The 24,795-nt window shown below is 43.2% G+C and overlaps 1 protein-coding gene across 2 annotated transcripts in view; it reads left to right on the top strand.

Annotated features, from left to right (window-relative positions):
• TSNARE1 (t-SNARE domain containing 1) overlaps positions 1 to 24,795 on the top strand; it is a 243,636-nt gene that overhangs the window by 72,592 nt on the left and 146,249 nt on the right. For both annotated transcript variants that reach the window (XM_032223182.1, XM_032223184.1), the window contains 2 exons: positions 6,645 to 6,722; positions 9,947 to 10,016. In XM_032223182.1, the coding sequence (XP_032079073.1) occupies positions 6,645 to 6,722; positions 9,947 to 10,016 (148 nt within the window). The remainder of the gene's footprint in view (positions 1 to 6,644; positions 6,723 to 9,946; positions 10,017 to 24,795) is intronic.

Raw genomic sequence — 24,795 nt, 5'->3', positions numbered from 1 at the left:
GTTGTTACATAAGTCGCTGCGGCTGTTGAATTAGGAATGTGGTTGCTAAATGAAGTTGTTTGTCAGACGGTTGCAGAAGAGAGGATTGCGGAGGAGTAGGATTCAGCTGGTTTGGATCGGTTTGGCCAACCCTCACTCTCACAGTTTTTGGCGAACCGGTTGTTAAATGCGTGCACAACAACACATGCACCCCCGTGCCCCATTTTGAGCCTGGAAAGCCTCCTGCACCAACCTGGAAGCCAAAACGGCATGTGGGGGCTGTCAGGTTTCCAAATAGCATCCAAAAGTAAATCAGAGTCCGAGGCAAAGTATTGCTCAAAGTTCCAATTTATTAGGAGAGCCTTGTTGGCACATGTGGGAAAACCTGAATCTGAAAGCTTCCCAGTTTCCCCCACCCAGTTGAACGTTGCCCCCACACCCACAAGTCCATCCCATGGTCCGATCTCCCACTGCCACGCTGGCAGTTTCCACCCATCCAGTTCTGGTCAGGTGCAGAGGTGCAGAGACAAAGGATGACCTTGGCTTTCTAGAAAGAATGTTGTTATGGCTACCTATCATCTAACTCCGTACAAACCCCACTCCCATTTTCCCACCACAGAAAATGCATAGCAGAATAAATAGAAAGTGTGGGCAGGCCAAAGACCCACGAGAAAAGAACGCTGCAGGCCCCACACCTTTACTATTTTCATTATGATTTCTGAATAACAGAAGAACCAAGTTGGAAGGGACCTTTGTGGTCTTCTAATGAAATCTTCTGCTCAACGCATTCCAAACAAATGAACACCTCTGCATGGAATTTATTTCCGTACAGAAAAATAAACAAACAATGTACTTAGCAATGGGCACGGGAATACTCAGGAAAGGTTCTGGGGTTCCACCACAAAACCGCGCTCGACTAAAGCACGCTCGACTAAAGCACGCTCAACTAAACCGCGTCGCTGATGTCATCAACAGGGCGACAACAGCGCCGAGACAGAAGCACGCTGTAAACCCTAAACCTAAAATTAACCCCTAAAGCTAAACCTAACCCCCCTAAACCTAAACCTAACCCTAAACCTAACCCTTAACCTAACCCTAAACCTAATCCTTAACCTAATCCTAACCCTTAACCTAACCCTAAACCTAATCCTAACCCTTAACCTAACCCTAAACCTAATCCTAACCCTTAACCTAACCCTAACCCTAACCCTAAACCTAACCCTAAACCTAATCCTAACCCTTAACCTAACCCTAAACCTAACCCTAAACCTAATCCTAACCCTTAACCTAACCCTAACCCTAATCCTAACCCTTAACCTAACCCTAACCCTAACCCTTAACCTAACCCTAAACCTAACCCTAAACCTAACCCTAAACCTAACCCTAAACCTAACCCTAAACCTAACCCTAAACCTAATCCTAACCCTTAACCTAACCCTAAACCTAATCCTAACCCTTAACCTAACCCTAACCCTAACCCTAACCCTTAACCTAACCCTAAACCTAATCCTAACCCTTAACCTAACCCTAAACCTAATCCTAACCCTTAACCTAACCCTAAACCTAATCCTAACCCTTAACCTAACCCTAAACCTAATCCTAACCCTTAACCTAACCCTAAACCTCACCATGGGAGATTGGACTGTGTGATGGACTTGTGGGTGTGGGGGCAAGATCTTGGACTTTCAACTGGGTGGGGGAAACCGGGAAGCTTTCAGATTTGGGTTTTCCCAGTTGTGCAGACACGGCTCTCTTCATCAATTGGAACTTTGAGCAATGTTTTGCCTCTGTCTCTGAGTTACTAGTTGGAACCCTGACAAATGCATATTCTACCAGTATATACAAGGCGTATTACTGATATAGACGTGTTGAGCTTTGCTCTCTAAAAGAAGAAAAAAATAATAATGTTCATTTTTCTTCCTAACTTTCTTTTACTTGTCTGTTCCTTTCACCCTTTTCTTCTCCCAACGGAGTGATTTATTGTTTCCTGGCACTTTTCAGCGCAAGCGAGAAGTGGGGTGGGGGGGAGGATGGTTATTTTTCTCGCTGGGCAAAGGACTTTGGCTTACAAATAGCACTGAGATGCACACACCTTCAGTGTGTCTCTTTGTAATCTCTTGTCGCAATCAAGACGTTTGCTGAGCAACGAGGAGTTTCATCCCGACACACTTTGCTCAAGTGTCAATCACACAACCGAGTTGCTAATCATTCTTGCTCTCCTCCAGGTACTCATTTCGAGTCAGGTGGGAGGTTTTAAACCTCAGGTGGGGAGGAGGTCTCGGAATGAAGAAACCTTGGAGAACTACCATATTTGTGTCTCTGTAGTAAGTTGGCGCATATTCTGATCATCCAGGAGCCGAGGTGGCGCAGTGGGTAGGGTGCAGTACTGCAGGCCACTTCAGCTGACTGCTATCTGCAGTTCGGCGGTTCAAATCTCACCGGCTCAAGGTTGACTCAGCCTTCCATCCTTCCGAGGTGGGTAAAATGAGGACCCGGATTGTTGTTGGGGGCAATATGCTGACTCTGTAAACCGCTTAGAGAGGGCTGAAAGCCCTATGAAGCGGTAGATAAGTCGAACTGCTATTGCTATTGCTATCCAGGGAAAGACTGTTGAGAAAGACAGATCACTTAGTTCCAAAGCAAAACCTCGGTGTATATTTTTAAGATACAGGTAGTCCACGAATTACAAGAGTTTTAGTGACCATTTTTCAACGGCATTGAAAAATGCTATTTTAGTGACTTATGATGATTTTTTTTCACACTTACAACAGGGGTAGCATCCTTCCTTGGTTACGTGATAAAAATGGAGTCCTCGCGTCCCATGATGGCTGTTAAGCAAGGAGTTCATGTGATTGCCTCGCTTAATGAAGAGAGGAGAGGGAAAATAGAAAAGAGAGGAGAAGAGAGAGAGGAGAAGGGACGGAAGAGAGAGAGGAGAGGAAGGAAGAGAGGATGTAGTAAAGGAGGGGAGAGAGTAAAGGAGGGGAGAGAGGAAAGGAGAAGAGAATGGAAGGGAGAGGGGAGGGGAGTAAAGAGGAGTAGGGGATAGAGAGGAGAAGAGAGGAGAGGTGGGGAGAGAGGAGAGGAGAGGGGAAGGAAGAGGGAATGAAGGAGAGGAGAGGGCAGGAGAAGGGAAGGGAGAGAAGAGAGGAGGGAAGAGAGGAGGGGAAGGGTGATAGGAGAAGAGGGAGGAGAAGGGTATGGAGAGAGGAGAGGCTGAGGAAGGGGGAGAGGAGTGGGGAAAGAAGGAGAGGATGTGGGAGAAAGAAAAGAAGGGAGAGGGGAGGAGAAGGGAAGGGAGAGGAGAGACCAAGAGGGGAAGAGAGGAGGTGAGAGAGGAGAGGATGAAGGAGAGGGGAAGGGAAGGGAAGGGAGAGAAGAGAGGAGGGACAAGAGGAGAGGGGAAGTGTGATAGGAGAAGAGGGAGGAGAGGAGAGATGGAGAGGGGAGGGGAGGGGACCCTCCATCTCCTCCCCCACCCACCCTCCCCTCCGATCCCCGCTCCTATTGATTAAAAAAAAAAGTAGTTCTTCATTTGTAAAGCCAGCCGAGCGAAACTGGTTGCCTAAATTAGAAACCGCTTATAAAACGCGGAGCTGGGATTAGTTGAACAGCTTTTCCCTTGAAAGTTCCCAATGAAACAAAACAGTTGTGAGCTAAATTGTCCGAATGTGTTAATCCCTGGCTGACATCTTCTCTGATGGGAAGGCAATTTCTACCGAAATTGGGGTAAAAGCCTAATAAACGGACGTCGAATTCTCCCAAAGTGCACACTGTTCAAAACATTTAGCTTGGGTATAAATCTTCTTTTTTTAAAAAAAAAATTTTTTTTTATACTGGATGATTCTTCTAAAGTGCCTGGGGTTCACTTCCAAGTTTTTTAATGCATGTTTACTGGCTGCGAGGTAATTAAAATTGGATTTTGTTTTAACTGCCTTGTTAAATTTCACTTGCGTAAATTCAAAGGTGTATGTATGTATGTATGTATGTATGTATGTATGTATGTATGTATGTATGTATGTATGTATGTATGTGTATTTATTTATCAGCACAAATACAACACAAATGTAACAAAGGCAATATTTGGGCATACCAGGGGTTTTGACTTTAAATATATATATTTAAATATGTGTGTGTGTGTGTGTGTGTGTGTGTGTGTGTGTGTATGTATGTATGTATGTATGTATGTATGTATGTATATATTTGTGTTGTATTTGTGCTGATAAATAAATAAAGGGAGACTAGCATATAACAAAGGCAACAGTAAAAATATTGGGTTTCTGTCGTGATGGACTCTTGTGACGAGCCGATGGACAGAGAATGGAAGCAGTTAGCTTCCTCCCATAATTGGGGCATACCAGGGGTTGTGACACTAAATGTATACCTACTACCCTGGCTTAAGCTGATAAGGAGGAGGACCTGTGGCTTAATAGTTAAGACTTCTGCCTGAGATGTAATACAGTCAGGTTCGAATCCCAGTAAGGGTATGGCTAGCTGATGAGAGCTAAATAGCTTGAAATAGATCTATACTAGTCTCCCTTTATTTATTTATCAGCACAAATACAACATATATATATATATATATATATATATATATATATATATATATATATATATATATATGTGTGTGTGTGTGTGTGTGTGTGTATGTGTGTGTGTATATATATATGTGTGTGTGTATGTATGCATACATGTATGCATACATGTATGTATATGTATATGTATATATGTATGTATGTGTGTATATATGTGTGTGTGTGTATAAATATATGCATATGCTATGTTTATTTTGGGCTCGCAGCCAGCTTGAGCCAGGACTGATAAAGATATTTCCTTTGAAGTTCTGTCTGGCTGTCGTTTGTGAACAAGAAAGGTGTTCCCTTCCCACGAAAGGTCTTCCCTATTTTTCTACTTGCATTTTTACGTGCTTTCAAACTGCTAGGTTGGCAGAAGCTGGGAGAAGTCACGGGAGCTCACTCAGTTATGCAGCTGAAGTGCCAACCTTTCTGACAAGCTCAGCATCTTAGCCACTGAGCCACCGCATCCCTATGGTTAAACTGAACTAAAGATCTCTCTATATTTTAATCTTCACATGAAGGGTTATTCTTTCCTCCTGGCCCTGAAAAAGTTGTGGAGAACATTTCATTTAGTTAAATCATTCTTTATCTCTCCAACTTACTTTTTTTTTTTACGAACCCTCTTAATTCTCTTATTTCCTCTCGATTCTCGATATTTCCATATTCTTAGACTCGAGTTGGCTTGATAAAAAAAAACCCTGCTCCATAATCATATATTAGAGGGGTCCATAAAACACCCATTTCCTGCCCGGTTCCATTCTAAATTGTAAAATATGAGCAGGGCAGACACGGAACGGCTGAGAATTAGGGACAGTTTCTTTGTTCCTTCTGCTATGCTGTTTATTAATGAGCCGTCTAAATAAGGAAACAAAAGGCAAACGAAAACAAGTTAATTAAAAAAAAATACATAATGTCAGACGAGGTTTGATTAAAACCTTGATTGCAAGCTGGAACACGCTTTTCTATTTCTGCTGATTTTGCAATCATAAATCACAGCTAAACTTCGTGCCCGGAAAGGTGAAAATAGTTTTTTTAATGGTTTGTCCTTCAGTCGAAAAAGAATTACCCTCCGAGAGGACATGGAAGTAAGTTTTGAAAAGTTGATCAAAATTCAAACACTTGGCAACTGGCATGTACTTCCCACTGTTGCCGTGTGTTGGGGGGGTCACGCAATCCCCTTTTACGACCGTCTGACAAGCAAAGTCAACGGGGAAGCAAGATTCACTGAAGAAATGTGGTACTCACTGAACAACTGCAGTGTGTTATGATGATTTATTAGCTGACCAGCCGTTGTAAGGCTATAAACCGAGATGATGCAATGAGAATGAGTCAGCAGGGTTACTGTCACTTTAAGAGGCTGCCTATATAAGAGAGGCCCTGTGAGTTACTCTCTTTCTGTGTGCTTTCCATGTTATAGTTGAAGATTGATTTATTGATTGGTTTTGCCTAGTATGTGTATGTATATATGTATATGTACCATATTTTTCGGAGTATCAGACACTCCGAAGTATAAAACACACCTAACTTTGGGGGAGGAAAACAAGGGGGGGGGAGGAATCTGCTTCAGCCTCCCAGCAATTTGCCTCCTTGCAACAAACAGCAAACAGTACAGAAGATATACACTGTTTGTGGGAGGCAGAGGCCAAAGAGTAGGGGCCGGTGGGTGGGTGGGGCTACATTCAGTGTATAAGACATACCCAAATTTTCACCCTCTTTTAGGGGGGAAAAGGTGTGTCTTATACTCTGAAAAATATGGTAAGTCTTTTATATAAACCACTGTTTGAAAGACAAAAAACTCTTGTGTACTTTATTTTGCTCCTGGGTTGCCTCAAAATAGTAGTCACACTGTGTACACTCTGACACAGTGATCCACTTAAGAACGGTGGCAAGAAAGTTCGTGAAATGGAACAAAACTCACTTAACAACTGTCTCGGTTAGCCACATAAATCCTGGGCTCCATGGTGGCGGTAGGTTGAGCCTTAACTGTCTCAGGGAATTCTGCACGCCACAAATGTTTATGTTGGACTTGGTGTGCAGTGTGTGATCTCATCTAACAACATATTTTCTCTCTCTCCTCTTCTTTTTCAGCCACCCAGATTGATCCAAACGAAATTCAAGATATTTTTCAAAGTACTTCCGCCAGCGTTTTCCGAATTAATGCCAACGGTTCGTATGTCAAACATCTTGGGAGGTTAATTTCCTGCGTCTTTTGTGTGCAAATATTTTAAAAAAACCTGGAAGGCGGGAGGAGGAGGGGGAGGGGGAGAATAAATAAGTTTAAACGCAAAGAAATATATACCATCTTTATTATTATTAATATTTTTTTTTAACACGGAGTAAAAATAGTTTGCCGTATGGCTTACTCAAGATGTGCAGACACACTTTCGACTTGGAATGTTCTTGCGCTATTACGGCATCGTCTGTGGCATTACAGCTTTAGTAATCCAGATTTGTTCTTCAAGGTGTCGCGTGATTATCATATTGATTTGCAAATTAAATGTGGGTAGGCAATGAAGGAAGGAAGGAAGGGGTGAAGGAGGTGAGGTTATGCCTACGTTGAGTTGCAATCTCTACCTCCTTCCTTACTTCAGCGGGGCGCCTAGAAAGTATCTAACAGAGGGATACAATCAAGATCAAGGGAGGTACTAATACAGCTCTATAAAGCCCTAGTAAGACCACACCTAGACTACTCCATCCAGTTTGGGTCACCACACTATTAAAAAGATGTTGAGACTCTAGAGAACATGCAGAAAAGAACTTCTACTTTGATGGTAGAAGTGCGGGGAGACACTGACCAGGAGGTGAATCATCCTTGAGTATCTTCCTTACTCTGCTAAAGCAGCGAGACCTGGTGATGTCATCCAGTGGTGTTAGAGGGCAACCAATGATTTTTTGGGCCGAATTGATCATTCTCTGTATGGCCTTCCTGTCTGCAGCAGTTAAACCAGCATACCACACTGTAATGCAGTATGGTGGACCGATAGAAAGAGGTCATCAGCCGTTCTTCCACCTGATTTTTTTCGCAGGACTTTCTTCTGAGTAAAACTGCCCGTGGCACGCAGAGCTATATTTGCTGGCATGCGAGTCTGTCAGCTTCAGCTGATTTTTGGCCTTCCGAGGGCCAGGGGGGGCCACTTTCACCCTCCCCAGGCTTCAGAAAAGCCTCTGCATCCTGGGCAGAGCGAAAAAGGCCCAACGGACCAACTGGAAGTTCGGAAATGATGCGTTTCCGCCTTCCGGAGGGCCTACAGGGGTCTAGTGGAGGCCATTTTCGCCCTCCTCAAGCTTTGGGAAAACCTCCAGAGCTTGGGGTATTGGACCTGGGTACTTGAGAGACCGCCTGCTGCCAATTACCTCCCAAAGACCCATTAGATCTCACAGGGTTGGCCTCCTCCGGGTTCCGTCTGCCAGCCAATGCCATCTGGCTACGACCCGGGGGAGGGCCTTCTCTGTGGCAGCTCCGGCCCTTTGGAACGAACTCCCCGCGGAGATTCGGACCCTCACCTCTCTCCTGGCCTTCCGAAAAGCCGTTAAAACCTGGCTGGGTCGGCAGGCCTGGGGTTGATGAGCTCCCTTCCCCTCTCGACAGGTGTGGTTGTTGGTTATTTTAAATGCCTGTTTTGTATTTGTATGGTCCCTTTCCCGTTTGAGTTGTTCGCCGCCCTGAGTCCCTTTTAGGGAATAGGGCGGCATATAAATAAAATAAAACTTCAAACTTCAAAAAACAGGCCCAACGGGCCAACCAGAAGTTTGGAAATGATATATTTTTGGCTTCCAGGGGGCTGGGGGAGGCCGTTTGTGCCCTCTCTAGGCTTCAGGAAAGCATCCAGAGCCTGAGGAGGGCAAAAAACAGGCCCAAAGGGCCAACTGGAAGCTTGGAAACGATCCACTTCTGGCTTCTGGAAGGCCTCCAGGGGGCCGGGGGAGGCTTTTTTCACCCTCCCCAAGCTTCAAGAAAGCTTCCGGAGCTTGGGGAGGCCGAAACACACAGGCATAGGTGAGTGGCATGCATTATTTGTGGGTGTGGACATGCGTGCGTGCACAACAGCCAGATTCACTTAAGAACCGTGGTAGTAACTGAACAACTGCAGTGTGTTATGATGATTTAATAGCCGACCAGCTGCTAAACAGAGGTGGTGCAATGAGAATGAGTCAGCAGGGTTACTGTCACTTTAAGAAGCTGTCTATATAAGAGAGGCCCTGTGAGAGTGGTTACTCTCTCCCTGTGTGCTTCCCTGTTATAGTTGAAGATTGATTGATTGCTTGGTTTTGCCTAGTATGTGTATGTATGTATATGTACTGTATTTTTTGGAGTATAAGACGCTCCAAAGTATAAGACACACCTAGCTTTTGGGGAGGAAAACAAGGGGAAAAAATCTGCTTCTGCCTCATGTGAAAGTGGGTGGGACGCATTGATTTGTGGGTGTGGGCATACATGTCTGTGCGATAGCGCGCACAAACACAATTTTGGCACGCCTTCGCAAAAAGGTTCGCCTTTGCTGCGATAGGTGGACAATAATGCCGAATCTAATCTGAACATATGGCTGACCGCGTGTCCAACCACGATAAAAAGAAAGAGGGGGGAAGCCTGGATAATAGGACAGGACCAGAGGTGGTATTCAGCCGGTTCAGACCGGTTCATCTGAACCGGTAGCGGAAATCACGGGTGGGGGCATCCTGGGCCCATACACCCACCCTGGCTGTATGCCGGCCTATTTAGGAACGTTTTCAACGCCAAGCGCATGTGCGGAAGGCGTGCGAGCAAGCAAAGTGTATGAATGGAAGGCCAAGCACATGCGTGGAAGGACCGCCTGCGCATGGCGAACCAGTGGTAACAAAATGTGAAACTTACTGCTGGATAGGACCATCCCAAACAGATTTCAATCCCCTGTTTAAGTGATTGTAGCAACACCTTCTACTATAGCTTTCTTTTCCCTGTAGAAGAGTAATTTCATCTGACTAAAGTTTGGATCTTTATTGGTGGTTAGAGAACAGACGTAAGAATTAATATTAAAAGAAGTTATCTAAAGCACAGAAAATGTATTAACACTCAATATAACTAATTGAGTTAAATAAATTACAATAGGATGGTTATAATATTAGATACTTGGAAATTAAGCCGAGGTGAGATTAAATAATGAATAAGATTGTATATTTTAATGTTGGCACACAATATTTTTACACTGGTTAATGTAAAAATGGAGTGTTTATATGAAAATAAAATTTAAAAATTAAAATAAAAAAAATGAGAATTCCCCATTGAACAATAGTCAAGTTGTGTTGTTCCCATTGCAGGTCTGAATCAATCCTGGTTTATATCCGAAAGTTGGCTGTGCTTCCTGGCCAACCCACTTTCATTAAAATAATGTCTTTTATTTTTTTTCCCCCAGTGACATCTCTGGAAAGAAGTCTTAAATTTCTGGGGACAGAAAATGACACACCGGAACTGCGCGATGTCCTGTGAGTCTCTCTGAAAATTCCAGATTGGTTCATTGCGCTTCAATTCCCAACGCGGGTGAAGCTCCAATGCGCAAAATGTTGTCCCTTAAGATGATGCTAGAATTTCATTTTTAAATGAAACCTTTTATAATCCCTTGGTAAGGCCACTCCTGGAATCCTGCATCCAGTTTTGGTCGCCACGCTGTAAAAAAGATGTGGAGACTCTAGAAAGAGTGCAGAGAAGAGCAACAAAGATGATTAGGGGACTGGAGGTTAAAATATATAAAGAACAGTTTCAGGAAGTGGGTATGTCCAGTTTAATGAAAAGAAGGAGTAGGGGAGACATGATAGCAGTCTTCCAATATCTCAGGGGTTGCCCCAAAGAAGAGGGAGTCAAGCTAATCTCCAAGGCACCTGAAGGCAGGACAAGAAGCAATGGGTAGAAACTAATCAAGGAGAGAAGCAACTTAGGAGAAATTTCCTGATAGTTAAAACAATTAATCAGTGGAACAACTTGCCTCCAGAAGTTGTAAATGCTCCAACACTGGAAGTTTTTAAGAAGTTGTTGGATAGCCATTTGTCTGAAATGGTATAGGGTTTTCTGCTAAGCAGGGGGTTGGACTAGAAGACCTCCAAGGTCCCTTCCAACTCTGTTATTTTATTCTATCCTTGTGGGTCTGTGTATTTCTTTCTTTCGTAGCAGGAATTCTTTTCAATGATGGATTGTTGGATTTTTGGATTGTTCCCTACTCTGAGCTTTCAGGTTGTGGAGAACTTTAACTAAATTTGTGGATAATTTCATTTCATTTCATTTATTAAATTTATAGGCCGCCCAATCCTGGAGGAATCCGGGCAGCTTACAATGAATTTAACTAGCAATCTAGATGATAGGCTCAAGATCCAGATGGATCTTAACAGACTTGAACCCTGGGCCTTCCCTAACAAGATGAAAATTCAATGTAGAGAAAAGTAAAGACACTTAATCAAGAAAAACCAAAAGGACACATATAGATGGTGTGATACCAGGCTTAATAGCAGTAACTGTGAGAGGGATCTTGGAGCCTTAGTGGACAACCAACTAAATATGAGCCAGCAGGCTGCATCGACAGCCAAAAAAGCTAACACAATCCTAAATTGCATTAATAGAGGGATACAATCAAGATCAAGTGAGGCGCTAATACCACTCTATATAGCCTTAGTAAGACCACACCTAGAGTACTGCATCCAGGTTTGGTCACCACACTGTAAAAAAGATGTTGAGATTCTAGAAAGAGCGTGGAGAAGAGCAACAAAGATGATTAGGGGACTGGAGGCTAAAAAATATGAAGAACGGTTGCAGGAACTGGGCATGGCTAGTCTAGTGAAGGACCAGGGGAGACATGATAGCAGTCTTCCAATATTTCAGGGGTTGCCACAAAGAAGAGGGAGTCAAGCTATTCTCCAAAGCACCGTCAACGGGTGGAAACTAATCAAGGAGAGAAGCAACTGAGAACTCAGAAGAAATTTACTGACAGTGAGAACAATTAATCAGTGGGAAAACTTGCCTCCAGAAGTTGTGAATACCCCAACACTGGAAGTTTTTAAGATGAGATTGGACAACCGTTTGACTGAAATGGTTTAGGGCTTCCTGCCTAGGCAGGGCGTTGGACTAGAAGTCCTCCAATAGGTTATTCCAGTGTTTCTCAACGTTAGCAACTTGAAGATGTCTTGAACTTGAAGCATTCGCTGGCTGGGGAATTCTAGGAGTTGAAGTCCAGACATCTTCAAGTTGCCAAAATTGAGAAACACTGGGTTATTCTATTCTATAATGAAGGCATGACATTCTGAAGGTAGCCTTCAAAGCTAGAGAACCATCATTCAAGGTCCCAGCTTGCTCTCGGCCTTCAGATTGGGTGGGAGAAATAGGAAAATCAATAGCTGGCAGGCCGGAGAAAGCAATGGGGTGTCAGAAATGATGGAGTAGTGATGCTAAAATAAGAGAGAGAGAGAAAAAAAATATCAATGCCCACAAATCATATTCGTACGTTCCATTAAACAGAGGAGAACCGTTAACTGGGAAGAAGACTTGGAAGCCATCACGGTCCAGCCAATGCAGGGATCCAGATGGAAACGTTACCGACCCTTATTAAAGAAAGGTTTGGAACTTGCAATAGGCAATGCAGAGCACATAACCCTGTGTGTATATACTACGATGGTAGCTACTTTTGGTCTTTAAATTAAAGGCGGTGGACTAGGATCTGAGAGAGTCCGGCCTGAGTCACAAAGAGAGCTGGCGGACTTTGAAGAGATGTGTTGTGTCTCGGTCCCAAAAAGAAGACAGTTGTGGACAATTACTCAAATTGCTGGTTCACTTCTTCCTTCCTTCCCTTCCTTCCTTCCTTCCTTCCTCTCAATCATACATCCCCTTTCTTCTTTCCTTCTTTCTCCTTTTACATTTCCTCCCTCCCTTCCTACATTTCCTTCCTTCCTTCCCTTCCGGCTGCTCTCTCGTTTTTGTTCCTTTTTCCTTTCCAACTTTCTTCCTTCCTGTTTCTCTCTCCCTCTTTTTCGCTTTCCTTTCTTTTCACTTTCATTTTTCCTTCATCCTTCCCTCTTTCTCTTTCATGCCTTTTTCTTTTTTCCTTCCTTCCTTCCTGTTTCTCTCTCCATCTTTCTCTTCTTTCTTTGTTTTTCATTCCTTCCTTCCTCCATTTCCTTCTTCTTTTCTCCTTCTCCTTCTGTTTCTCCCTCCTCTTCCCTCTCTGTCTCCTTCTCTTTCATCCCTTTTCTTTTTTCTTTCCTTTTGCTCCTCCCTCCCTCCCTCCTTCCTTTCCCCCTCCCTCCCTTCTGTTCCTTTCCCCCCTCTCCCTCTGTTTCTCCCTCCTCTTCCCTCTCTGTCTCCTTCTCTTTCACTCCTTTTCTTTTCTCTTTCCTTCTTTCCTTTTGCTCCTCCCTCCCTCCTTCCTTCCTTTCCCCCTCCCTCCCTTCTGTTCCTTTCCCCCCCCCTCTCTCTGTTTCTCCCTCCTCTTCCCTCTCTGTCTCCTTCTCTTTCATTCCTTTTCTTTTTTCTTTCCTTTTCTCCTTCCTTCCTCCCTCCCTCCCTCCTTCCTTTCCCCTCCCTCCCCATCCATGTTTCTGCATCTGGTTGAGGCTTGTGTCCCATGCAATCATTTCACTAAAACGATTGAAGAAAGTTAGCACCCACACCCCTCCTCAAAGAATAAAATATTTTTAGGGAATATTTCCAAAGGCAGGCTATTATATTTCCCCTAAAAGAGAAATGGAAATCTTAAGGGAGACAGAAACTCAGAGCTTCATCTCCTTGTCCCCAGCTGATATTTGGTGCCCATTGAGCAGGAGTGGACCATCTTATCTACAAAACAAAGGACCTCCAGCTCCAGGGTGGTGGGATTAAGACATGACCCTCCGCAACATCATCGGATTATCTAGCTCACCACATGGTACCACCAAGCTCCTTCATTAGATCACCTAGCAAGATTCAACCAAGCCTGGGACACAGAGAGCCTACAAAGCCAGCTAAGATCCCATCCCCTGGGAGTCTTGACAGCTAATAGGATACTTGCCCTTGCCACAGGAACAGGAAGCTCAAGTTCAAAACCCCAAAAGGGGAGGTAAATAGCTCTCACTCTCCATGTGGTCAGCTACCCAGGACCTCACGTGGTCCTGTCCATCAATAAACCATCTTTCCAATCAGCCTCCATGTTTCCATTGTCTTTCTCCCCACTTGGAACTGAACCCAGATGGACATTTCTTCCAATATCCCCCATAATGCTACCTATGCAGGTTTTAAGAGGAAATATGATAAAAAAAGGCAAAAACAAAACAGTAAGAACTATTCATATTAAACCCAACCCAGGGTAACAAAACAAAATAAAAAAAGCACAAAACTTCCATGGGAAGGATAAGTAAGCAAGGTTAATTCATACACACCACCACCTGCCAACACATCAATATACTGTGATTATTTGTTACAAATGTGTCACTCACAAAATGCTCCTCGGCATTAACACAGCAAAATGAACATCAAACCAAGGAGCATTGGAAGTTTGCTGCAAAAGTTTTTTTTTTTTTAAATGAAATTGTCTTTAAATTCTGCTCTTCTTCTTCTTCACTTCAAGTGCTAAATCTGGGAAATGGGGGTGGGGGGGATTCTTCTCCCTCCTCTTCACCTCCAGTCTTTCATTGCACCTGCAATCCCATAATCATATTTGAAAGCACTTCACGAGAACATAAATAACAAACTTGGTTTCCTCCATTAGCAACCCTGATCCATTTATTTATTAAAGGATCTGCAGGAACTTTCGCCACTGATAAAACCTAAAGTTGTTTACAACAACGCTATGAAGCAAAAACGGTGAAATAAAACCAAGCCGTAAAAGGGTAACTTATATAATGGAGTAACAGAGTTGGAAGGGGCCTTGGAGGGCTTCTAGTCCAGCCCCCTACTCAAGCAGGAGAGACTATGCCATTTCAGGTAACGAGTAGAGAATAGAATAGAATAGAATAGATTAATGGAATAGAATAATAGAATAGCATAGCATAGCATAGAATAATAGAATAATAGCATAGTATAGAATAAAATAGAATAATAGAATAGAATAGACTAAAATAGAATAGAATAGTAGAATAGATTAGCATAGCATAGCAGAATAGAATAGAATAGAATAATAGAATAGAATAGAAGAATAGCATAGAATAGAATAATAGCATAACATAATGGAATATAATAGAAGAATAGAATAGAAGAATGGAATGGAATAGAATAGAATAGAAGAATAGAATAGAAGAATAGAATAGAAGAATAGCATAGCATAGAAGAATAGAATAGAATAATAGCATAGCATAATAGAACAGAATAGAAGAATAATAGAATAGAATAGAATAGATAATAGAATAGCTTAGCATAGCATAATAGAATAGAAGAATAGCATAGCATAGAATAGAAGAATAGCATAGCATAGAATAGAATGGAAAAGAATAATAGAATAGGATAATAGAATAGCATAGCATAGAATAGAAGAATAGCATAGAATAGAATAGAAGAATAGCATAGCATAGAATAGAAGAATAGCATAGCATAGAATAGAATGGAAAAGAATAATAGAATAGGATAATAGAATAGCATAGCATAGAATAGAAGAATAGCATAGAATAGAATAGAAGAATAGCACAGCATAGCATAGCATAGAATAATAGAATAGAATAATAGCATAGAATAGAAGAATAGAATAGAAGAATAGAATAGAATAGAAGAATAGAATAGAATAGAATAGAATAGAATAGAAGAACAGAGTTGGAAGGGACCTTGGAGGTCTTCTAGTCCAACCCCATGCTCAGGCAGGGAACCCTACACCAGGGGTTAGGGGCTTTTAACAGGGGCCAATTCAGACTCTTATGGGCCTGGACCGGCTGGGTGGGTGTGGCTAGGTGGTCATGTGACTGTGTGGGTGTGGCCAATCTAGCCGTCCATTTTGCTTTTGTTCTTGCTGTTCTTTCCCCCTCCTCTATTTAACACCCCCCCCCAGATCACTTGGCTATGAGAAACATCCTGAAAGGCTGTTTTTAAAGTCCTTTAAAGCACTACTTTTCAAGCTAGCAGCAGCCCCTCCCCATCTCACCTAGCTATCTATTTATTAAAAAAAAAAGGAAAGACTTTCCACTTGGCCATTTTTGAATAACAGGCTCACAGACTGATTGGTTAATTATGTGCTGTTCATCTGGCGCTTTCCCCAAGCATCTGAAGGCAAGAAACAATGGATGGAAACTAATCAAGGAGAGAAACAACCTAGAAGCAACCTAGAAGTTATGACAATGAGAACCATGAGCCAGTGGAACAGCCTTAACTGTGGGCTGATTGCCAAGCACCCACAATGTTTATTTTTTATTTATTTGATTTGTCAGTCATGACAAGATAATAGGTATAAGAATAAATATGAGTATGAATGAAATGGGTACGAATAAATGTGGACAGGGAAGGTGGGCGCGATGGTGCGCTTATGCACGCCCCCTTACAGACCTCTTAGGAATGGGATGAGATCAACAGTAGACAGTTTAAGGTTAAAGTTATGGGGATGTAACAACCGAATTGAGTAGCGCAGGGGTCTCCAACCTTGGCCATTTGAAGACTTGTAATAGCAAAGCTGGCTGAGGAATTCTGGGGGTTGAAGTCCACAAGTCTTCAAGTGGCCAAGGTTGGAGACCCCTGGAGTAGAGCATTCCAGGCGTTGACCACTCTGTTGCTCAAGTTGTATTTTCTGCAACCGAGTTTGGAGCGATTTACATTAAGTTTGTATCTGTTGTGTGCTTTTGCATTACTTCAAGAGGAAAAGAGAGTTGCTTTGTTGAAATGTTGTTCCCTAACTTTGCGAGGTCTTCTTGGTTCACCGAAGACAGGTCGGAGCTGATCCGTTGGGCGCGGAGTCAGAAATGCTAAGCTTTTATTCTTTCTCCCAAATATGCCAGATTAAACGACTCATTACTTGGGCAGATGAGACAAGTTAAGTAACTGTTCAGCCTGACATTCAAATGAAACGCTTAAAGAGAATGTGACGCTATCTCTAGAAATGTCCTCTCTGGCTTGACATAAAGCTCCAGGATTTTGCCAACTCTCTGATGGGCCCTCAGCCTGGATTTCACCGGCTCTCAACTCCTTTGGATTAAGGAATCAGACTTTTGAAACAAATCTACATTACAATGAACATCTCACCACTGTGAGAGAGACAAGGGGGAGCCTGATCTCCCAGGCAGTTTCCGAGAAAGTGCTGGAAAGTAAAGGTTTTGTTGAAGGAGATGGAGAGGGAGGAGGAGAGGAAGGGAGGGAGGAACAGAGAGAAAGAGAAAGAGAGGGAAGGAATGAAGGAGGAAGGGGGGGAGAGAGAGAGAGAGAGGAAGGAATGAAGGAAGGAGGTGGGGAGGAAGGGAGGAAGGAAAGAAGGAAAAGGAAGGAAATAGGGAGGAAGAATGGAATAGAATAGAATGTAGAGTAGAGTAGAGTATAGAATAGAATGTAGAGTAGAGTGTAGAATAGAATAGAAAGAATAGAATGTAGAGTAGAGTGTAGAATAGAATAGAATGTAGAGTGTAGAATAGAATAGAATGTAGAGTAGAATAGAATAGAATAGAATGTAGAGTAGAATGTAGACTAGAATAGAATAGAATGTAGAGTAGAGTATAGAATAGAATGTAGAGTAGAGTGTAGAATAGAATAGAATAGAATGTAGAGTAGAGTGTAGAATAGAATAGAAAGAATAGAATGTAGAGTAGAGTAGAGTGTAGAATAGAATAGAATGTAGAGTGTAGAATAGAATAGAATGTAGAGTAGAATAGAATAGAATAGAATGTAGAGTAGAATGTAGACTAGACTAGAATAGAATGTAGAGTAGAGTGTAGAATAGAATAGAATGTAGAGTAGAGAATAGAATAGAATGTAGAGTAAAGTGTAGAATAGAATAGAATGTAGAGTAGAGTGTAGAATAGAATAGAATAGAATAGAATGTAGAGAATAGAATAGAATGTAGAGTAGAGTGTAGAATAGAATAGAATGTAGAGTAGAGTGTAGAATAGAATAGAATGTAGAGAATAGAATAGAATAGAATAGAATAGAATCTAGAGTAGAGTGCAGAATAGAATAGAATAGAATAGAATGTAGAGTAGAGAATAGAATAGAATGTAGAGTAAAGTGTAGAATAGAATAGAATGTAGAGTAGAGTGTAGAATAGAATAGAATAGAATGTAGAGAATAGAATAGAATAGAATGTAGAGTAGAGTGTAGAATAGAATAGAATGTAGAGTATAGAATAGAATAGAATAGAATGTAGAGTAGAGTGCAGAATAGAATAGAATAGAATAGAGAAATAGGATAAGAAGAGAAGAGAATTCTTTATTGGCCAAGTGTGATTGGACACACAAGGAATTTGTCTTTGGTGCATAAGGTCTCAGCGTACATAAAAAGACAAGATACATTCGTCAAGAATCATAAGGTACAACACTTAATGATGGTCATAAGGTACAAATAAGCAATCAGGAAACAATATCAAAATAAATCGGAAGGATGCAAGCCACAAAGTTACAGTCCTGCAGTCATAAGTGGGAGGAGATGGGTGATAGGAACGATGAGAAGACTAATAGGAATAGTAATGTAGCCTTAGTCAATAGTTTGAGAGTGGTGAGGGAATTATTTGTTGAGCAGAATGCTTTCGTGCTTTCTCGATGACGTTTTTGATGCTAGGTGTCCGTTTTAGGTCTTGAGATATGATAGAACCTCGAAATGTGAAGCTCTCTATTGTTGACACTGTGTTGTCTAGGATTGTAAGAGGTGGTAGTATGGGAGGGTTTCTCCTAAAGGCTACCACCATTTGTATGGTTTTGAGTGTCTTCAGTTCCAGATTGTTCCGGTCGCGCCACAAGGCTAGTTATTCAACCTCTCGTCTCTATGCGGATTCATCGTTGTCTCAAATGAGACCAATCACTCTTGTATCATCTGCAAACTTCAATACTTCAACAGATGGAGGGAGAGAAAATGGAAGAAAGGATGGGAGGAAGAAAATGGAAAGGACGGAAGAAGGAAGGAAAGAAGGAAGGAGCGGGGTTAGGGAGAGGAAGGAAGGAAGGAAAGAAGGAAGGAAAGGGGTTAGGAAGAGGAAGGAAGGAGAGGGGTTAGGGACAGGAAGGAAGGAAGGAAGGAAGGAAGGAAGGAAGGAGGGGGGTTAGGGAGATAAACGAAGGAAGGAAGGAGAGGGGTTAGGGAGAGGAAGGAAGGAAGGAGAGGGATTAGAGAGAGGAAGGAAAGAAGCAAGTAAGGAAGGAGAGGGGTTAGGGAGAGGAAGGAAGGAAGGAAGGAAGGAGAGGAGAGGAGTTAGTGAGAGAAAGGAAGGAAGGAAGGAGAGGGATTAGGGAGAGAAAGGAAGGAAGGAAGGAGATGGGTCAGGGAGAGAATGGAAGGAAGGAAGGAAGGAAGGAGAGAGGTTAGGGAGAGAAAGGAAGCAAGGAAGGAAGGAAGGAGGGGGGTTAGGGAGATAAAAGAAGGAAGGAAGGAGAGGGGTTAGGGAGCGGAAGGAAGAAAGGAGAGGGGTTTAGGGAGAGGAAGGAAGGGAGAGGGATTAGAGAGAGGAAGGAAAGAAGCAAGTAAGGAAGGAGAGGGGTTAGGGAGAGGAAGGAAGGAAGGAAGGAAGGAAGGAGAGGAGAGGAGTTAGTGAGAGAAAGGAAGGAAGGAAGGAGAGGGATTAGGGAGAGAAAGGAAGGAAGGAAGGAGATGGGTCAGGGAGAGAATGGAAGGAAGGAAGGAAGGAAGGAGAGAGGTTAGGGAGAGAAAGGAAGGAAGGAAGGAAGGAAGGAGGGGGGTTAGGGAGATAAAGGAAGGAGAGGGGATAGGGAGAGGAAGGAAGAAAAGAGAGGGGTTTAGGGAGAGGAAGGAAGGGAGAGGGATTAGAGAGAGGAAGGAAAGAAGCAAGTAAGGAAGGAGAGGGGTTAGGGAGAGGAAGGAAGGAAGGAAGGAGAGGAGTTAGGGAGAGAAAGGAAGCAAGGAAGGAAGGAGAGGGGTTAGGGAGAGGAAGGAAGAAAAGAGAGGGGTTTAGGGAGAGGAAGGAAGGGAGAGGGATTAGAGAGAGGAAGGAAAGAAGGAGAGGGGTTAGGGAGAGAATGGAAGGAAGGAAGGAGAGGAGTTAGGGAGAGAAAGGAAGCAAGGAAGCAAGGAAGGAAGGAGAGGGGTTAGGGAGAGAAAGGAAGGAAGGAAGGAAGGAAGGAAAGGGCTCATTAGTGCTAGAAAAGAATGGGATTTGCTCTCTTGTTCTGTCACTGCTGGTGTGGTGGTTATTTCCTCCATAGGCATATTGTTTTCTTCTTGATTTTTCCCTAACTTACCCTGCAATGATCTTGGGCAAAATGCAGATAAAATCAGTCAAGTTGGGTTCCCATGCCCAGCCTTGGTCCCAACCTTCCCCATTAGAGAATCATTTTTTAAAAAATATGAATGATTTAGAATTTATATTTGTTTTTTTCCGACTCCTCGCCAATCCAGGAGGCTGTCAGATTGGATGAGCCCTTTGTCTCCGGGGTAACTTAATCCAAAACTGCATTGATTTTAAACCAAGGAGGTATTTCTTTCAAGGGTTTAACATATTAATTTACGCCCAGCTTCGTTTCCAAACACCGATGGGACTCATGTTCACCAAACGTGGACAAGCAGATTAAAAAGGACAAGGAAGATTTATTATTAAAATCTTAGTCGCCATTAAAAATGCTAATACCGACAGATGCATATATGTACATTCACTGGGCACTGCAGGGATTAAAAAAATGGCAGTTTTCTCTTAAGCCCTTTAAAATCCCTTAATCAAAAAATGTGAAAGGCCTCATGCGGCTTATTTATTATGTATTCCTTGGCTTTATTCCATCACTATCTTGCTACAATCCAGGATGCTTTCTTAAACTTCAGTGGTCTAGATGGAAAATATATTATCCTTATACCTAGTCATCCACGTTTGAGAAATAATCCTCCTCCTCCTCCCCCTCCTCCTCCTCTCTGAAAACCCCACTCCCTTCTAGCACTGATGCTGTTACATAGCTGGGTAATGAAATGTCTGCAAGAATATAATCAAGCTCAGACCAAACACCCACAGTTCTCTTCCTCCTCCTCCTCCTCCTCCTCCTCCTCCTCCTCCTCCTCCTCCTCCTCCTCCTCCTCCTCCTCCTCCTCCTCCTCCTCCTCCTCCTCCTCTCTGAAAACCCCACTCCCTTCTAGCACTGATGCTGTTACATAGCTGGGTAATGAAATGTCTGCAAGAATATAATCAAGCTCAGACCAAACACCCACAGTTCTCCTCCTCCTCCTCCTCCTCCTCCTCCTCCTCCTCCTCCTCCTCCTCTCTGAAAACCCCACTCCCTTCTAGCACTGATGCTGTTACATAGCTGGGTAATGAAATGTCTGCAAGAATATAATCAAGATCAGACCAAACACCCACAGTTCTCCTCCTCCTCCTCCTCCTCCTCCTCCTCCTCCTCCTCTCTGAAAACCCCATTCCCTTCTAGCACTGATGCTGTTACCTAGTTGGGTAATGAAATGTCTGCAAGAATACAATCAAGCTCAGAAAAGACCAAGCACCCCTCAGTTCTCTTCTGCCTCCTTCTCTCTGAAGATGAGGGTGTAGCTATGGACACAAAACAACACTTAAACGTCTTGTCCAGGGCCTACGTGGCTGCCCTCCCAAGCTCTAGTTTTCAGTATATTTCTTGACTCCTTGTTTCTGTACGAGGATGACCTATAATAGTGTTGGCCAACCTTTTCGGCACCAAGTGCCAAAACGGGAGGGTGCGCGGGGGAGTGCCGGAAATCGAAAGAGCAGCTCCCTGGCCTGCACATGCGGGAGCACCAGAAACTGGAAGAGCGCTTCCCCGGCGTGCATGCAGGTTACTTAGAAGGAGTTGGACAACCATTTGTCTGAAATGGTATAAGGTTTCCTGCCTAGGCAACGGGTTGGACTAGAAGACCTCCAAGGCCCCTTCCAACTCTTGTTATTCTATTCTATTTCTCAGTTTTACTTTTAATTTCTCAGCCAACTTACTCCAACTTACTCAAGATTTTTGTCTTGAGTCGGAGTTGTGCATAGAACCTCCTGGATATTCGCCGTGATTTATGATCATGTCTTATCACTGCTTATCCGCAGATTATTTCTGGAGGGGAAGAAAAGAAAAAAATATGGAAATTGTAGGTCCTGAAAGCTCATAATTCCATTTCTCTCTCTCTTTTTTAAAAACCCACATGTACTTTTCTCTACAATGTGCAGCTTTGAATGCACATTATTCCACCACCACCCCCAGCCTAAAAATGGCTTCCTGCCCATCCAAGGAAAGCTGCGTTTTGATATGCTCATTAGTCTGGGAAACTAAAATCAGGGAAGGAAACTCAAAATTGCTACGGTGAACAAAAATCCCCCCAATATGAGCCGTTCGAGAGCCAAACGGAATTTGCTTTAAGACCCACGTACAACTTAGCATGTCAGTTTTTAATGTTATTGTTATTATTTCTTTGTTGAAGGTAAAACAACAATGAGATTTTGATAAGGGTGGCTTGCTCCACATCGGGCCAGGCGTGGGTTCGGCGCGCAAAGGTTTTTACGCATGGTCGCTTCACTCACACGCAGGCCAAGCACGCACTCTGCGTGCATGTGCATTGGTAGCTGAAAAAGTATGTCCGTGCACAGAACATTAGAAAAGGAAAAAGAAATACATTTTTGCAATGGAGATTTTGCAGAACCAAAAATCAAGATGGCGGCACCGACAATAGAACCAGTTTGGGGACATGGCAAGCCGAGTTACTACCTACTTGGTCGAACCGGACCGAACCAGTAGGAATCCACCTCTGCATCGGGCATATTTGGGAATAATCAGCAGTTTAGAAGGTTAATTTATGTAGTGTTCTGACCCAGCTTCCCAAACACGAGAAACCCTTTGAAGTGAACTCAAAGATTCCTTTTTTAGGAGTGTCGGCAGCCCCAGCAAAAAGTTTCTCTCTCCCCACAGGCTAACAAGTCCGTCCGGCCTGAAGATGAATAGTTGTCTGCCACATCTATTCATCTCTGCCCCCTGCCTTTTATCCCCAAAGAGCGCCGACAAAACCGTGGCGCTAAAACCCTGACGTCATCAACGCGACGTCATCAACGCGGCGACAACAGCGCGCCGACAGAAGCGCGATTTAAGTTAAGGTAAGGGTTAGGTTTAGGGTTAGGGTTAGGTTAGGGTTAGGGTTAGGGTTAGCGTTAGGTTAGGGTTAGGGTTGGGGGTTAGGTTAGGGGTTAGGGTTAGGGTTAGGTTTAGCGTTAGGGTTAGGGGTTAGGGTTAGGTTTAGGTTTAGGGTTAGGTTAGGGGTTAGGGTTAGGGTTAGGTTTGCAGCGCACTTCTGTTGCCGCACTGTTGTCACCGTGCTTCAGTGCTCATTGGTCGGCGCGCTTTAGAACTCGCAGTTTTGTCACCGAGGTTTAGTCGGGCGCGATTTTGTCGTTCGCCCTTTTGTCAATGAACCATCCTCCCATACTACCACCTCCTACAATCCTAGACAACACAGGGTCAACAGTAGATACCTTCACATTTCTAGGTTCTATCAAGACCTAAAATGGACAACTAATATCAAAAACGTTATCAAAAAAGCACAACAAATAAGGTTCTTTCTGCGCCAACTCAGGAAGCTCAAACTTCCCAAGGAGCTGCTGATCCAGTTCTACAGAGGAATGATTGAGTCTGTCACCTCCATAACTTGTCTGGTTTGGACTTCAGAGGATAATCAGAACTGCAGAAAAAAACTATTGGCTGCCAATCTGCCTTCCATTGAGAACCTGTACACTGCAGGAGTCAAAAAGAGGGCTGTGAAAATATCTACAGACCCCTCACATCCTGGACCCAAATTGCTTCAACTCCTACCCTCAAAATAACACTATAATGCACTGCACACCAAGACACAAGAACAGTTTTTCCCCGAATGCCATCACTCTGCTTAACAAATAATTCCCTCAACACTCTCAAACTATTCACTAAGGCTGCATTACTATTCCTATTAGTCTTCTCATCGTTCCTATCACCCATCTCCTCCCACTGATGACTGCAGGACTGTAACTTTGTGGCTTGTATCCTTACGATTTATATTGATATTGATTGTTTCCTGATTGCTTACTTGTACCCTATGACCATCATTAGCAATAGCAATAGCAGTTAGACTTATATGCCGCTTCATAGGGCTTTCAGCCCTCTCTAAGCGGTTTACAGAGTCAGCATATTGCCCCCAACAACAATCCGGGTCCTCATTTTACCCACCTCGGAAGGATGGAAGGCTGAGTCAACCCTGAGCCGGTGAGATTTGAACAGCCGAACTGCAGAACTGCAGTCAGCTGAAGTAGCCTGCAGTGCTGCATTTAACCACTGCGCCACCTCGGCTCTTAAGTGTTGTACCTTATGATGCTTGATGAACGTATCTTGTCTTTTTATGCACACTGAGAGCATCTGCACCAAAGACAAATTCTTTGTGTGTCCAATCACACTTGGCCAATAAAGAATTCTATATGTTTTAGCAGGTTGCACAAAACCAGGCAATCTCTTTGGCCTGCAACACAACCACTGTTGACAAGAGTGGAAAAGTTTGTGAGGCAGCAGAAGTGAATTCACAATGGAAGGGTGTCGTTGGGTGTCATATCTTTGGGCAGTTAAATTGTGTCTCCTTCAGAGCATAAAATACGGGGACAAAGAAATAAGTCCTCCGTCAAAACAGCTCTCCCGGGTGAACTTCAAACCCATTTGTAACCTGGTTTGTGGGGTGATTTAGAAAATCATTATGTCTCGGTAAGAAAGTTGTTTTCTTGAGCTCCGAATTTAAAAGGCCGTGCGAGGAAATGGATGATAGGTGTCATCACAAAGGAAGTTTATCCACTGAGAGAAAATATTGGGGAAAGAAAGCGAGAAAGGCCAAAGCGTGAAAGGAACCGAATTCTGCAGGAATAATTGAAAGGCACAAAAGAAAAGTCGTATGTTGGCTACGTCAGTGGTTTTAAAAAAAGAAGAAGATAAAGATGGACTTGACGCTTGCAGAAGATGGTAAGGTAGACATCCGTGGATGGACAGAGGCCCTTAATCTCTCCTTTCCTTTCAAAAGAGACCTGAAAAAGATCGAAAAAGATTGAAGAGTGCCTGAACTAGTGGAACAACTTGCCTCCAGAAGTTATAAATGCTCCAACACTGGAAGTTCTTAAGATGTTGGACAACCATTTATCTGAAATTCTACTCTACTCTACTCTACTCTACTCTACTCTACTCTACTCTA

Source organism: Thamnophis elegans, chromosome 8 (genome assembly GCF_009769535.1).
Source record: "Thamnophis elegans isolate rThaEle1 chromosome 8, rThaEle1.pri, whole genome shotgun sequence".
NCBI classification, from domain to species: domain Eukaryota; kingdom Metazoa; phylum Chordata; class Lepidosauria; order Squamata; family Colubridae; genus Thamnophis; species Thamnophis elegans.
This window is presented reverse-complemented; position numbering and strand designations above follow the sequence as displayed.